This window comes from Myodes glareolus, chromosome 3 (assembly GCF_982192425.1).
Source record: "Myodes glareolus chromosome 3, mMyoGla1.1, whole genome shotgun sequence".
Taxonomy (NCBI): domain Eukaryota; kingdom Metazoa; phylum Chordata; class Mammalia; order Rodentia; family Cricetidae; genus Myodes; species Myodes glareolus.
In genome coordinates this window covers 95,515,688-95,530,116 of record NC_142028.1, presented here as the reverse complement: position 1 = coordinate 95,530,116, position 14,429 = coordinate 95,515,688, and the positions used below count along the sequence as shown (strand labels likewise).

The 14,429-nt window shown below is 38.9% G+C and overlaps 1 protein-coding gene across 4 annotated transcripts in view; it reads right to left on the bottom strand.

Annotated features, from left to right (window-relative positions):
* LOC148122752 (cytochrome P450 2J3-like) overlaps positions 1 to 12,546 on the bottom strand; it is a 41,015-nt gene extending 28,469 nt beyond the window's left edge. The window contains exons 1-6 of one of the 4 annotated variants that reach the window (XM_087904848.1): positions 12,150 to 12,546; positions 10,119 to 10,281; positions 7,154 to 7,303; positions 6,616 to 6,776; positions 5,384 to 5,560; positions 3,451 to 3,592 (exon numbers count right to left, since the gene is read on the bottom strand). In XM_087904848.1, coding sequence (XP_087760974.1) covers positions 3,451 to 3,592; positions 5,384 to 5,560; positions 6,616 to 6,776; positions 7,154 to 7,303; positions 10,119 to 10,281; positions 12,150 to 12,359 — 1,003 coding nt within the window. In that variant the 5' untranslated portion in view covers positions 12,360 to 12,546. Of the gene's footprint in view, positions 1 to 3,450; positions 3,593 to 5,383; positions 5,561 to 6,615; positions 6,777 to 7,153; positions 7,304 to 10,118; positions 10,282 to 10,630; positions 10,685 to 12,149 lie in introns of those variants that run through there. The other 3 variants (XM_087904851.1, XM_087904849.1, XM_087904850.1) reach the window with 3 other exon arrangements.
* Positions 12,547 to 14,429: the final 1,883 nt, after the last annotated feature.

Here is a 14,429-nt window from a genome sequence, read left to right as displayed (position 1 = left end):
GCATTGGTATGAATTTCTATATATCCTGAACTGACTAATCAGGATGGCTAAGGCTAAGCTCATATCAGTGTCTACTCAGACTTCTATAAATAAATAATTTTCCTGAATATATTGTCACCAGTACACTTTGGATTTATCTACATGAAGAGTCTAGAAATTCTAAGATCAGATCATCAACAGATTTCTTGTCTTAGAAGAATCAATTTCCTTTGTCATAGTTGTGAAATCTTTGTTGTATCATCCTGTCATAATGTGAAAAGAAGCCATCTTGCTGTTCTTTCTTAAGCACAGATTCCCTTCATAACAAGTAATCACCTCTTCACACCATCACATTGGTAATTAAGTTTCAATGAGTTCATAGGGAGGACACAAAACACTGAGACCACTGCGTATCTGCAGACTAATTTCTCAAGGACATTTCCTATCATGGGCAGTGAATTGCAATGTGTTTCTGGGCAGCTCTAATTGTCAAACTAGGAATATTTTATGAACGTTGGTTTCTTCATCTAATAATTGAGAGTAAATAATCCGTATCCAAAGAGTATTTTGAGGTTTACATTGGTATAATAATTTAAACAATTGGTAGAGGCTTCCTCTCAATATCTTCACTGTCTTAGAGCAGTAGAGACTCAGCTGTTTACCTGCTTCTCTAGCTAAAGAAATCATTTCCCAGATTCCTTACAGAGGAAATGTGACATGACTAAAACATAAGCAGACATGGTGTTTCATCTTCGTGACAAAGCTTGTAGAGACAATGTCCCCTTCCTTCTCCAGTTCTCTCCCTGGGGTGCAAAGGCTGTTCTCACAGCAGCCACTGCAGAGTCTGCGAACCTCATCTGAGCTCACCACTGCCACAAGGTGAAATGAATTTGGAACTCTAGATCCTTTACTAGGTCCAGCATTGATGTAGGTGGGTCATCTGTATTTCTGTTGCTTTCATTGGTTAATTGATAAAGAAACTGCGTGGCCTGATAGGTCAGAAGATAGGTAGGTGGGGAAGACAGAACAGAATTGTGGGAGAAAGAAAGCAGAGTCAGGCAGAGGCAGAGAGCTGTTGCCATGAAGCTGCCAGGTCAGACATGCTGAATCTTTCTGGTAAACCACGAACTTGTGGTGGCATACATATTATTAGAAATGGGTTGAGTTATTATGTAAGAGCTAGCCAATAAGAGGTTACAGATAATGGGCCAGGCAGTGTTTAAAAGAATACAGCTTCCGTGTAATTATTTCGGGTGTAAACTAGCCAGGGAGCCGGGCAGGGGGAACGCGGTCTGCCACTCCTTCTACACAGCGTGGTTCTTTCTCCGGAGAGAGAGAGATATATATAAATGTCTAACATTGACACTGCTGTATATATAAAAGAATTAAATGGAAATAAATTTCATATAACAGAAATCAGATCTCAAAAACTATGAAGATTTTGAGTTAGGGCAAATTTGAGTCCATGATCATCTTGAATTCTCAACAGCCTTGCCTCAGGCTCTTAAGAAGTTTGATTAATGATGTGAACTCATAATCATAGCTCTTATTTAAATTTTTAATCGTGCATTGATATAATTCTAAACATATGTTGAGGAATCACAAGTTTGCATTAGTGTTACTTAGATAAAATCAACCTGAGGTCAGGAGGCTGAGTTAACAAATAGCTGACAGCAGGCATATTAAAGAGATAGAGAGATACACCAGAAGTATTTGGGAGAAGTTTGTGTGGCTTGACTTTTTTATTTTGGTGAAGTAAAAGGATGTGCTTTTCGGCAATACCAGCTATGAGGGAAGGTTATCTACCTGATACTCAACCTCTCTGAGCTAGCATGATATCACCTCATACACAATTATGTTAATATATATTACATATATATTAATTATCTGTATCTGTATTATGCATATCAATATGCTCGAGTTTTATTTCTAAATAGAATGATAGAGATGTAGTTAAAGCTACATTTAGCAGCAGTGGCAGAGCCAGTGCAGGAACAGAATTCCTGCAGGCTGAGCCTTGAGTGCCTGGGCTAATGACACAGAAGCAGGAAGGTAACTGAATTGAGTTGCTGACCAGAAAGGCAGTAGATTTAGGGGCAGCTACTGTACCGAGGTTGAAACAACACATTTATCTGCATTGTCGTATAAGTAATGGTAGCACCAGTGGATTTTGCAAAAAATGTTACATCTTCGTAATTCTCTGTTTATTTCTCTTGTATTCTGCCTTCCATGTCTACAAATTTAACTACTTCAGAGAATTTGTATCGTTAAGTCTGTAGAACATTTGGCTTCCATATTTATGCATCAAGACGTTTTCCTTGAGGGCTGAACTTCTGTACTGAACTTTACGCATGGCCTATTGGTATCCTGGATGCTTCCAACTGTTGAGTACAGTTAATACTACAAAATGAACATGAATTAAACTTTTATTAATTAATATATTTGATGATGAGATGATTTAGCACTTATGGCCAAATCTGATGGTGTGTGATTGACCTTAGGAGCCCACATTGTGAGAAAGACGAACTTCAATAAATTGCTTTTGAGCTCACCATGTACACAGGAGAAGAGAGCATGCAAGAGTGCAATACACAGAACAAATAAAAAATATAATTCAAAAAGCTTTTAGAAATATACTGGTATTCTGGAATACTGGTTTTAGAGACAAATCTGAACAGTGACTCAGTAGGCTCTAACATTTCTTAAAAATGCAACTTTCATTCAGAAAGACATTTTAGATAATATAAAAAGGAGGGTGGTTTTCTTTGCTCTATGTTTAAAATCTGCCTATGAGTGAGTAAATGTGACAATTGTCTCTCTGTGTATGGGTTACCTCACTCAAAATAATGTTTTCTAGCTCCATCCATTTTCCTGTAAAATTCAAGACATCATGATTTTTCTGCTGTCTAGTACTCTATTGCATAAATGTACCACAATTTCCTTATCTATTTGGTCAAGGGGCATAAAGCAATAAAAACCAGCCTATAACCTCAATTCCAGAGAACTTAGACAACCATGAGGACACTAAAAGAGACTTACATAGTTCTAATCTACATGGGAAGTAGAAAAAGACAAGTTCTCCTGAGTACATTGGGAGCATGAGGAACTTGGGGACGGGTTGAAGGGGAAGGGGAAAAGTAGAGAGTGGAGCAGAAGAAAATGTAGAGTTCAATAAAAATCAAGAAAAAAAGGAAGGAGGGCGTGAATCAAAGTTGTATGGTAAATCCACTCTTTGCAGAAACATTCCACAATGTAAACTGACATCTCTCTTTTCTCCTGAACTCCAAGCTTGTTGAAGGTACAGATTCTAATATCTGCACTCTTGAAACAATCATAGTCCTCACAGAAGATGTGAAGGATGTGCTGTTTCCCGAGTGCACATCACCTCACATATGCTCCTCCTCTTCCCGTTCCCCTATCCTGTCTTCCGAACCTGTTCTGCCTTGGTTAGATGCTGTCACCACATCTCACCTTGGATTTCTGGGTAGAGAGCCATGTAAAGCAGAGCCCAGCGCAGGGTCGTGGATGTTGTCTCTGTTCCAGCAAAGAAGAGGTCTAGAGTGCTGCAGATGAGGTTTTCTTCATTGAAACTTGTAGTAGCTTTGTCGGGGTGCTAGAAAAGACAGTTTTTATTTGTTTAATCATAAGATTTTTGACTGTCTTGTAATACTGATCCAATGAGAATGAATTGCATTATATCATTCAGAGTGATGCTGTCTTTGATATTCAACAGCTGACTTTGCTGATACCAGAAACATGAATATCCATTTTCTGTGTTCACCGGTTCTCCAATCTTCATCATCTTGCAAAGTCAAAACCGCACTGATTCCATCAATAGTTCTTTATGACAAACATCACCTTTCTCACTTCCTCTAGAACATCAGTTTGTTAATACAGCTCTTAATGTTGTTGTTCTCAAACCTGTACTTCATATGGTAAAGGATTTGCCTCCTCCTCCAGGCATAGATTTGTTTAAATCAATATTATATCAGGAAGATGAAATAAGAGAAAAGATAATACACACACACACACACACACACACACACACACACACACACACACACACATTTACCAGTATGACCCAGACAGAGGAGGAGACCAAAATTAAGTGAGTTGAAGCTTCTATGACAGAATCAGTGATATGTATTTTCCAGAGGCCTACTCGGATTAATAGAATTTTACATTTTACAGTGTGATTTGAATTCAAGATGTTCCTCCACAGTTTCATGCTTTAAATACTGGCTCCTTGCACTGATAATGTTTGGGGAAGTTTTTAGAAATTGGAAGAGAGCATCTTGCTGACAGGAGGGATGGTAGTTCCTTAGAGTTACACCCAACACATAGTTCCTTCCTTCCTTGCAGTTTTCTAATGAACAGTGATGTGAAAGACTCCACCATAACCTTCTGACTCATGAGCTGAGCTGCTTTGTCATTCACTTTGACAAACTGAAATGTTTTGAAACTTGGCCAGAAGACATTTTTGCTTTATTTTCTTGTTTGCTGCCATATAACATTGTCACACTGACCCAAATTTATTAATATGTTTGCTCAGTGTCTTCTTGCTGGTCTATTATTGAATAGTGTTCAGATAGACTCCCTGGAAAGTTCATATAGAGTTCATATGTGCCTCAGCTCTATATGAAAGTTAAACTCTACCACTTACTTAGCTCAAGATTGTCTGTTTCAGTGGGGTTTGAGCTGGGGAGGGTAACCAGCCCTGGACCAACTTATAAAAAAATAAAGCTCTGAAATTTAACTGCTACTTATATTTCACATATAAGAAGGACCAAGGAAAGAAATAATAAGGAAGAATCGGGCATTTCCAGGACCTCTAGTCAAGTGGTGGCAAACCATTAATTTCTAAAAACCCCCCAAAAACCAAGGTTACATTACTGTGTACTTATAAAACATTACTCCTGTGTTTTACTTCAAAATTTGGGTTAAGGAATGATCTACAGAGATGTTCATCTAGTCATCTTTGCCACCATGACATGCTACTCAATGTACAAAAATAGATCTTCAGGATATGATCCATTTCAGGAGGAAAGGTTATTCTGAGTTATGTTTATGAGAGGGACCTCTATGGTTAGAACAGGAGAAATGAGATGTAAAAGGATCAGAAAGGAAAGAGATGATATAATCTCAGCACTGAAGGTGGAGCAGGGAACCACAGCAACAAACATCAATGTCTCCTAAGAGATGGGAGACACAAAGCAATGACATTTCTATTGTTTCCCAAAGTTGGCTGTCTGGCTGGCCGTATTACAGGAATGATCTAGAACTATGAGAGAATAAATCTCTACTATGCTAAAACCCTACCTTTGTGCTAGCGCGCTGCTCAATCAATTGGAATCTATTCTACACCACCCTTTCTGTAAGAAAACACATGCATTGTCCTCCCCACCTTGGTCATTTCCGTGAAGAAAGCATCAATGAAGTCTCTTGGTTCATCAGGGTTCCAGTCTCTGCGGTGATTTTCAACTATTTTAGAAATATATGATTTCAGTTGTCTCCAGGATGCTAATGTTGTGTGGTGTGATCCAGGAAGATGTTTCATTATCCATGGGAAGATGTTATAGAGCTAATTAGGGAGAAGAACATGATCACGGAGACAACATAAAGTCACTTTCTGTTTCAAGATAGGGTGAACTTTTCCTCTTGGTCTTCAACTGGAACTGTGGGAATATCTGGACCGCTGTTTTTCTTCAGACCCATTGGTGGACATATGAGTGCTCCCATGCAAACTACAATAGCCTCTGACCACTTCTCACTGGTCAAATTCTTTCCACTCTAGGACATACACTGATAGAACATTCTACAGTTGTCCTAATCTGAATCTAATGCCATCATGACACTGAAGGGTCAAAGGATGAAGGTGGCAGGAACTGAGATCAAGCTGGGAATCATAGATTGAAGAGATAGCCCCACCTACAGTGGCTACAAATTGAGCATATCAACTGAAATTAATCCTGGAATTTGATATTTCTGAGTCTAAGATTTTGCGATGGATTATGGTGCTAAATAACTTTCTGTGTTTCATTGCTATAGAACCTAGAAACTCTGATTTTCCAGGAGTGTATGTGACATGCAATAGAGTATTCCTGCAGCATGGTGATTGGAACTCAGGGGGTCCTGAATGTCTGAAGGCAGGTGTTATAATTTAGCAAAAGTTGTGAGTCTTTTCTTACATTTATTTAATTTTATTTCTCAACTTTTTTACTACTGAGCAATATATTTGATGTCTCCCATAAGGTGCCTGTATTTTTCTCTTCTCCCTCATAACATTTCTCTCCACTTCTTCATTTTTGAACCTTGCTTCTCTTCTTTTTCTCTGTTTCCTGCTCTCCCCTTTTTTATTTCACTTATTTACTGTTTCTAGCTTACCTTAAATAATTTTATCAACATAGAAAATTGCATAGTAGCCTTCACATTTTAATTTCAACAGAGATATATTAGTCAACTATCAATGGTTTTAATTAAGTTTTATATATACAAGTATGTTTATGTATGTATAATTTAATATTGTTGCCAGAACAGTTTGCTTCCACTTCTAAAATGAAAAAGAAAAAACCTATTTGTACTTGAATTAGCCCCAGTCCAATTTTCTCCCAGTATAAAAGAAACTAGAATGCTTACCCGGGCCATCTTTGATGAACTCAAATACATGGCCTCATCCAATAACCTCAGCAGCTCCTGAAACTGACTGTCATGGTAGTCAAACCGCTCACCAAAGGTGATGGAGCAAATGATATTGGAAACAGCATTGTTGATCTTGAAGTGAGGGTTGAAAGGCTGTCCTGAGGTAGATAAAGAAAAAGTGCATCTTTCATAGATAGTGGTTTGTTAATTCCACGTGACGGAGAAACATACATACTAGAAAGCTATGTAAGAGGCTCTGGATTAGCTTGATATGAGGTTTAACATACACCAAAGAATCTGTTAATATCTGGGTAGCCAGACTGATGACCAGGCCTTAAGGTAGCAGGGGAGTCTAATGACCAGTTGTGTGATTAGCTGCAAACTCTGGCGCAAGGTCATGGCTACATGTTCACTGGTCAGTGCTCAGTGCTCAACACAGTGCACAGTCCAGGACAAGCACTGAGATACTTAGGTGGGTTCTGTTTAATGAATTAGAGGGCCACAGCCTCCCACACCTGCTCTGTGGAATGCCCACCTTCCTCCTCTTTTATGACCCCCACAAGGTGTTGAGCCTCCTCCTGTATGCGCTGTTCTATGCTCTTCTTTCCCAACCCGAAGTTCCTCAGTGTCATCAATGCGAACCTTCTTTGCTCCTTCCATGTCTGTCCACTGGAGAAGATCAGTCCTGGAAAGAAGCCATACAGTGTTATAGCATTGTGATTCTGATTTAAAACTACCTGGCAAATGGGATGGTCACATGTATGCTGGAAAAGAGAAGAGCCAAAAACGGACTGACAGCTGTCTAGAGAGAGACAAAAGCACAAAGCAAGGAGCATAATGGCTAGCATCTCCTGGTGGCTCACAATATCACTGTTTAGTCAATATTTTTTTAATATATTCTTTAATTTTAATACTCTTAGAAAAACACAAAAGTTATTGGCAGAACATTGCAGGTCTATAACAATAGACTGAAAAAAGAGATGCAAGGGCAAAGTAAAATTTTTAAGAAACATGATAACTAGGTATTAATGAGGTGATCAAATCCAATTCTCCCCAGAACCAAATCATCTACACTTTATGTTTAATATGTATGTATGCATACACACACACACACACACACACACACACACACACACACACACACACACACATCTTTTTTTTCTATGTCAAGCAAAATGCCAGAAACCACTCCTGGTACCACAATCTATACAACTTGTGGTTTTCTAAAGCAGTGATTTTCAACCTTCCTGATGCTGCAACCCTTTAATACAGTTCCTCATATTGTTATGACCTCGAACTATAAAATTATCACAATTATTTTTGTTGCTAGTTCACAACTGTAGTTTGGTTACTATTTTGAATCATACTGTAAACATTTGATCTATCCAACAATCTAGCGATCTCATTGAATGAGTTGTTCATCCGCCCAGGGGGTGGTGCCCCAAGATGAGAACAACTGCTCTTAAGGACTAGAAGAGATAGAATGGACCTAGAGATATTAAAGTGGAATTTATTAGAGTGGCATATAAGCTAGTCTAAAAATGGCTGTCTTTTAATGGAAAGGCCAAAATTGCTAGGATTGTTCAGTCTGTGAGGCTGGATGTCTCAGCTAGCTTTCTACACACTGGAATCCTAGATTCTCATACCAGTAAAGGAATTCTTCATCAGCAGGATAGCTGAACTTGCCAGTGAGAAGAAGAACAAGAAAGCAAAAGGCAAAAGCTTCCTTTTTCCATTTCCTTTTATATGGGCTGCAATCAGAAGGTATAGCCCAAATTTAGAGTGCATCTTCTGATCTCTGGTGATGCAGATTTAGGGTAGGTCTTCTCACCTCAAAATTCCAAAGAAGCAAGACTCCTCATTTATTTTCTCTGTTTTGAGGATTTTAGTTGATTCCAAATGCAGATAAGTTGACAACCAAGGTTAGCCATGAAACTTCTGGTGGAGTTCTCTCAGCATCCTGATTTCCTGGCGTCTAGATCATGGAGTCATTTTGGCATCCTTTTGGCATGTCTGGACATGTGTTTGTAAGGCTTAATGCCATCACCCTGATCTAATTCACAGTCTAGTTTAGCAACTGGAGTGTGTAAGCTTCCACTCTTCATTTCTAAAACAAGTTTCCTAATGTCTTTCCTCCTCTCTCTACTTGATATCATAAGATCTCCTCTGCTCAAACCATGGAGAAGTCTTCCTGGCTGTCAGAATAAAAATCAGCATTGTGCTCTTTCTGATGGAAGTCAGAAGTACCAAGATCGCTTAATTATGTCCTTTAAATACCATGCTTGCAACACTGGATGCCTTTCCATTCTTCAAGACATCTCTCCTTTTTGTTCTTTCAACAATATTATATCCCCTTTAATAATTATTCTTTCAGGTAATTACGTAAATATTATTTATTCAGAGAAGACTTTCCAGAATCCTCATACAATGTTAGACATCTTTGATTAAACACCTTCTGCTTTGATAGTGCTTTACTATTTATACCATGGCATTAAATTTTACTGTGCTGACTGGTTTTATATCAATGTGACATAAGTTAATATTGTTCTATAAGGGGGAGCTTCAATTGAGAAAATGCCTACATAAGAAGATAGGGCTGTAGGCAAGACTGTAGGGCATTTTATTATTGAATGTTTGTTGTGGGAGGGTCCACCCATGAGGTTGCTGCTAACCTGGGGTGGTGGTCCTGGTTTCTATAAGAAAGCAGGCGAATAAAACAGAAGGAGCAAGACAGAAAACAGTATTCCTCCATGGCCTCTGTGCCAGCTGCTGTCTACAGGTTCTTGTCCTGAGTTTCTGTCCTGGCTTCATTTGAGATGAACAGTGTATATAAAAGTATAGTTGATTAAACCCTCTCCTCCCCAAGTGTCTTTGGTCATGGTATTTCATCACAGTAAAGTAACTCTAAGCCAGATGTCTAGCACTGTGCTTCTTACAACAGACAATACAGTGAATTGACCTAGAATTTTTCCGAAGAGTAATTAGAAAGGGTCTAAGAGGCTGTTTTGTTAGATTAATAGATTTCAAATTCTGTGTTCAACTTATGACTTTATTTGACAATAATATAAAGTACTCATACTAGCAAATTATAACATTGGCTAGGAGCCTCGAGATCCTCATGACTTTAATGATACAGCATAAGCAGTTATAAGGAAGATGCAGTAGAAAGGAAAAGCTGACTTACATCCATTTCCCTAGGGCTGACATGGGGAAATGAAAGTGAGCACAGTTTCTGGCTGTGTTTGTGTACTGTGGTTACTTCCTATCAAAATATATAGAATTAGTTTTTACTAATAAGTTGTTTACCCAGTCTCTACTAGGACACCCTAAAAATCATCTTATGAGTGCTTTCATTCAAGCAATGTGGTTCCAGCGCACATTAATGATGGCATTTCATGAAGGTATTGGCTTATGAGAGTGATGGATACATAAGGCATATAAGAGCCTTTTATGTATCTTAAAAATTACATCGCATATCTGACAACACCTGAAAATCTTACCATTTTCGTTAAAGACAAGATTTTGCAATGGAAATTGAGGGCGACTCATAAAGTTTTCTTCCAGGTGTGTAAAGGCTTCTTTGATTAAAGGCAGACTGCTTACAATCACTGAAGACTTGATTCCAAAATCCAGACTGATAACATTCCCATACTTCTTCACAAGCTGAAACATATTTCAATAGTTAGCGGCGAGTGTGCTCATATCTCTAAAAATGTGAGTGCCTCTCATTGTCAACCTAGTTGTCTACAATCAGGGGAAAGACAAAGCTGGAGGGAGGGGAAAGGCATTCTGAGGAGGGGCGCAGCTATAGGTTCCCTTCTGCTACAGTCGCTTCTGAAGGAATGAAAGAAAAATGTCCTTGAGGTCAGAAAGGAAATGACAGAAAAAAGACGGCTATGGAAGAATGAGTAAGTACAAAGACAACAGACTCCTGTGCCTTTGAGTTCCAGCTGCAATGACACTGAAGAGCAGGGCAGTGTGGGATGTGGGTCTCAGTGAGTGGGGACAGCACCTGGGGCAGCGTATCATACAGGGCAGAGAGTTCCCCCATGTTTGTAGTTGCTTCACTACACATGGAAAATGGTGTTAGCAAACTCTCATGAGCTTCGTGTGCGTATTGAGTAACACAGAGCCAATGCTGGGAGGAAAATAGTAGAGATGTAGAAGATGAATAAAAAGGCATCTACTCGGAGAGTGTCCAAGAAACCTGTGGCAGGATAGAAAAATAAAATTAAAGAATGAAAGCCGAGCAAATAGACAAAACACAAAACAACAAGCATTGAGTTTCAATACTTACATGTAAATTGTAAACAGACCTGTTCTATCTCTCCCAATTAATGATGAAACTTGAATAACAAATTTCCCAATTATATGCATTCCAGATGGATGCAATTTTAGTATTATGTTTAGGTCCAAATAAAAGAACTGAAAAGCAAATGCCTTTCACATACTGAGCAAAGGGGAGGTTGCAGGGTGTAAGAGATCAGAGAAAATTCAGGAAAAACAAATTTTCTTTGGGTAACGAGGAACATTGCAAAGCCACAGTTAAGTTATCAAATGACGCCTGCCGATCTTAAATGTCACTGTTTACACAGAACAAACTTCCCAATTTAATCAGGGAGAGTTTCCAGAAGGGAGTGGAGAAATGGCCACTCTTCCAGCGGACCTGGACACTAAATTGTGGCTTTCTTAGTAACTGATAAAATCAGTAAGTGAGCAGTCAGCAAGGATGTATAAAACTAAGGCTCAGTAAGAGAGAGCTAACACCAAAACCAAACCACCCAGCCCCCCCCCCCCCCACTCATTTTTTTTTTCCAGAGAAGCATTTTAATCAACTAAGCTGAGACCTAGACTTTACACACACTTTGTAAAGCTGCAGGACACATCTGTCTCTATCATCATTTACTATCAAATCGTCACACAGACCTGGATATATTTAAAAAATTCAAATCACACAGTGTGTTCTCTAATCTAAATGGAATCATCACCTAGGAAGTATGTCATTGAAAGAGAAGAAATTCTCCAATTATTTTTGTTTCTCTCTCTCTCTCTCTCTCTCTCTCTCTCTCTCTCTCTCTCCCTCTCTTTCTCTCTCTCTCTCTCTCTCTCTCTCAGTTTCCCTCCCTCCTCCCTCCCTTCCTTCCTCCCTCTCTCCCTCCCTCTCTCCCTTCCTCCCTCCCTCTTTCCCTCCCTCTCTTCTTCCCTCCCTCCCTCTCTCCCTTCCCCCCTCCCTTCTTGCCTCCCCCTAAGACAGGACTTCTCTATGTAGCCATGGCTGTCCTGGAACTTGTGCTGCAGACCAGGCCGTCCTCAAACTCACAGAGATCCGCCACAACTGCCCTGCTTAGCTGCATATTTCTTAAAAGTGCATCTTTAGAAGCTAACTATGTGTCTTAGGCTTAGGGACCAGTAGCATGAGCCTGGGAGCCCTGCCAGCCCCTCCCCCCGCCCCCCCCCAGTTCCCGGAAGTCGCAGATCCACCAGCTCAGGATTAGGTCAGCGCACTGCTGGACCATCTTGCACCTTCCTACCTGCTGGACTGCCAGGTGCGGCTGCTCCATGCCCTTGTGCAGTAAATTGCCCACGAAGGGCAGGCGTTGCGGCCCTGGCGGAAAGTTCTTGGGGTGCCGTCTTTTGAGGTAGTCAGCCAGGAACAAGAAGGTGACCACAGCCAGCAGTAGAGTCCGGATATGGAGCACTGCCCAGATGGAGGTCACCAGAGAGCCGGCAGCAGCTAGCATGATTGGTATTCAAGTGGACTCTTCAGAGGAATGAGGTCTGAGCTGAAACTCAAGGCTCCTAATTTTATAGAGCTCTCAAATAATCTATTCCAGTCCTCTTCTGATCACACCCCTCCACATTCCTTGGAGGCCCTAAGACCCAGAGAGCACAGATACCCTGCCCTTATAGGCCCAACCTTCCCTCTGTAAGCAGTGGTCTTAGCCACTCCTTCCAGTTGGATCAGGTCCTACTCCTAATGGTCAGAGTTTTCTGCCCTGCTCTGTTGCAAGCTTAACTAGATAGACCTTTGGAATTGTGTCTTTTCCCTTCAAATGGCAGTTATAATAGGAGGTGAAAAGAATGTGGGATCAATTAGATAATTAAAATTTGCACTCACTTATGAACTACTTTAGTACTATGTCCAGGATATAAGAACCCATGTAGCTGTAGACAGTCCGTAAATGAACACAGATGTAACTGAAGGTGAATTCTTTCCTGTAAAATCTGATTTTTGTAGCTTTTATTTATATATGTAAGGTGTCATTTTTAAAGTTACACCATTTGGTTTTATTGTCGTAGCTCTAAGTATTTGCTAAATAAATTTGCTAAGAGCAAATTTATCCTCTTAAAGGTTTGAACTAATATTAAGCAGAAAACTCGACTTTGAAACACACAGAACTTTGCCTGAAAAGTGATGAGACTTTAGGCAAAAAGTTGACTGTTGAGCAGTCATTGACAGCCTGGTTTTAAAATAATGTTTTTCCTTCAGTTTAAACTGAAAGAGATAAGAACATTGTAATCTATAGGTTTTGAATGTGACTGTTTGTTGGGATTCTGTCTCCCTCCCAAAATCATATTCATGGAAAGAAAAACTTAAAATAAGATCTTTGGAAGATGTCCTCTTTATGTATATTACATCTCAGTAAGAGCATTTATTAGAATTTTTACTTATATGTTAAGAATATTTTTGAAGACAATTTATTTTAATATTTCTAAGATATTGCTAAGAGGTGTCTTGATTAACATAAAGCACTATATGACATAAATTCTTATTATTTCCTTGATTATTAATTAATTAATTGAAATAAATTTTAATCAATTTTTTCATTATAGTCTGTTTTGGAAGAACATCCTTATCAAAATCTATGTGCATTAATATTAAATTTTATAGTTCTTTGTCCTTCAATTCCAATGAATGGGGTCTTATATAAAGAGATAACAGATTAAGGTATTTATAAAACACTAAATTGACCCCAAAAACAATTCTAATAAGTTTTAAGATCATTAGCCTACCTGTATAAGGCAGTTCACATTCATCAAGTCTTTTAAAAATAATTCAAAAACTCACATTTATAAATACGCACTTGTGCAGTTTAATTGAGCATGTGACATATATGCATATAAACAGGCTTATAAGTATATGTGTGTGTGTGTGTGTGTGTGTGTGTGTGTGTGCATCAGTACTAAATTCAAATAAATAAAAAACTGAAATGATCACAGGTCATATCAGATTTTCTGTGGGACAAAAACATGTGGAAATATTTATCATAGACTAGATACAATTACATGCAATGCAGATGTGTTCAGTATAATGACCAAATAGAAAGCTTATATATCTCTATCTTTTTATGATATGGGAAATGAAGAGTAAAATGATCAAAAGTTCAAGTTTATCATGTGAATTTGAGGCAAAATCCTTTTCAATTTTAGAGCTAATCATCTGAGGATGACATGGTATTACAGAAAAATCTACCACCCTCAGCGTTACTTTAGGTTAAAAAAATAAGCAAAAAGAACATTTACTCGTTTAATTTGTAGACAGTTGAACTCCATTTCCCATGCCTGCTTGCATATATATGAAAGAAGTGGAACTAAACAGAAGAATAGCATCATATCAGCTACATGTTTAGTACCAATCTCATGTGTATTTTGTCCTTGTCTACATAAAGATGATGTGTCCCATATTTACCTGGTATTGGCTCATCAACAATGCTTAGGTGGCTATTTTTCTATCTGGACGTCCTGAGTGTTCCCATAGATCAGAAATGATTCCATCCACTGATATTCTGAGGAACATATGCTAAGTTCCC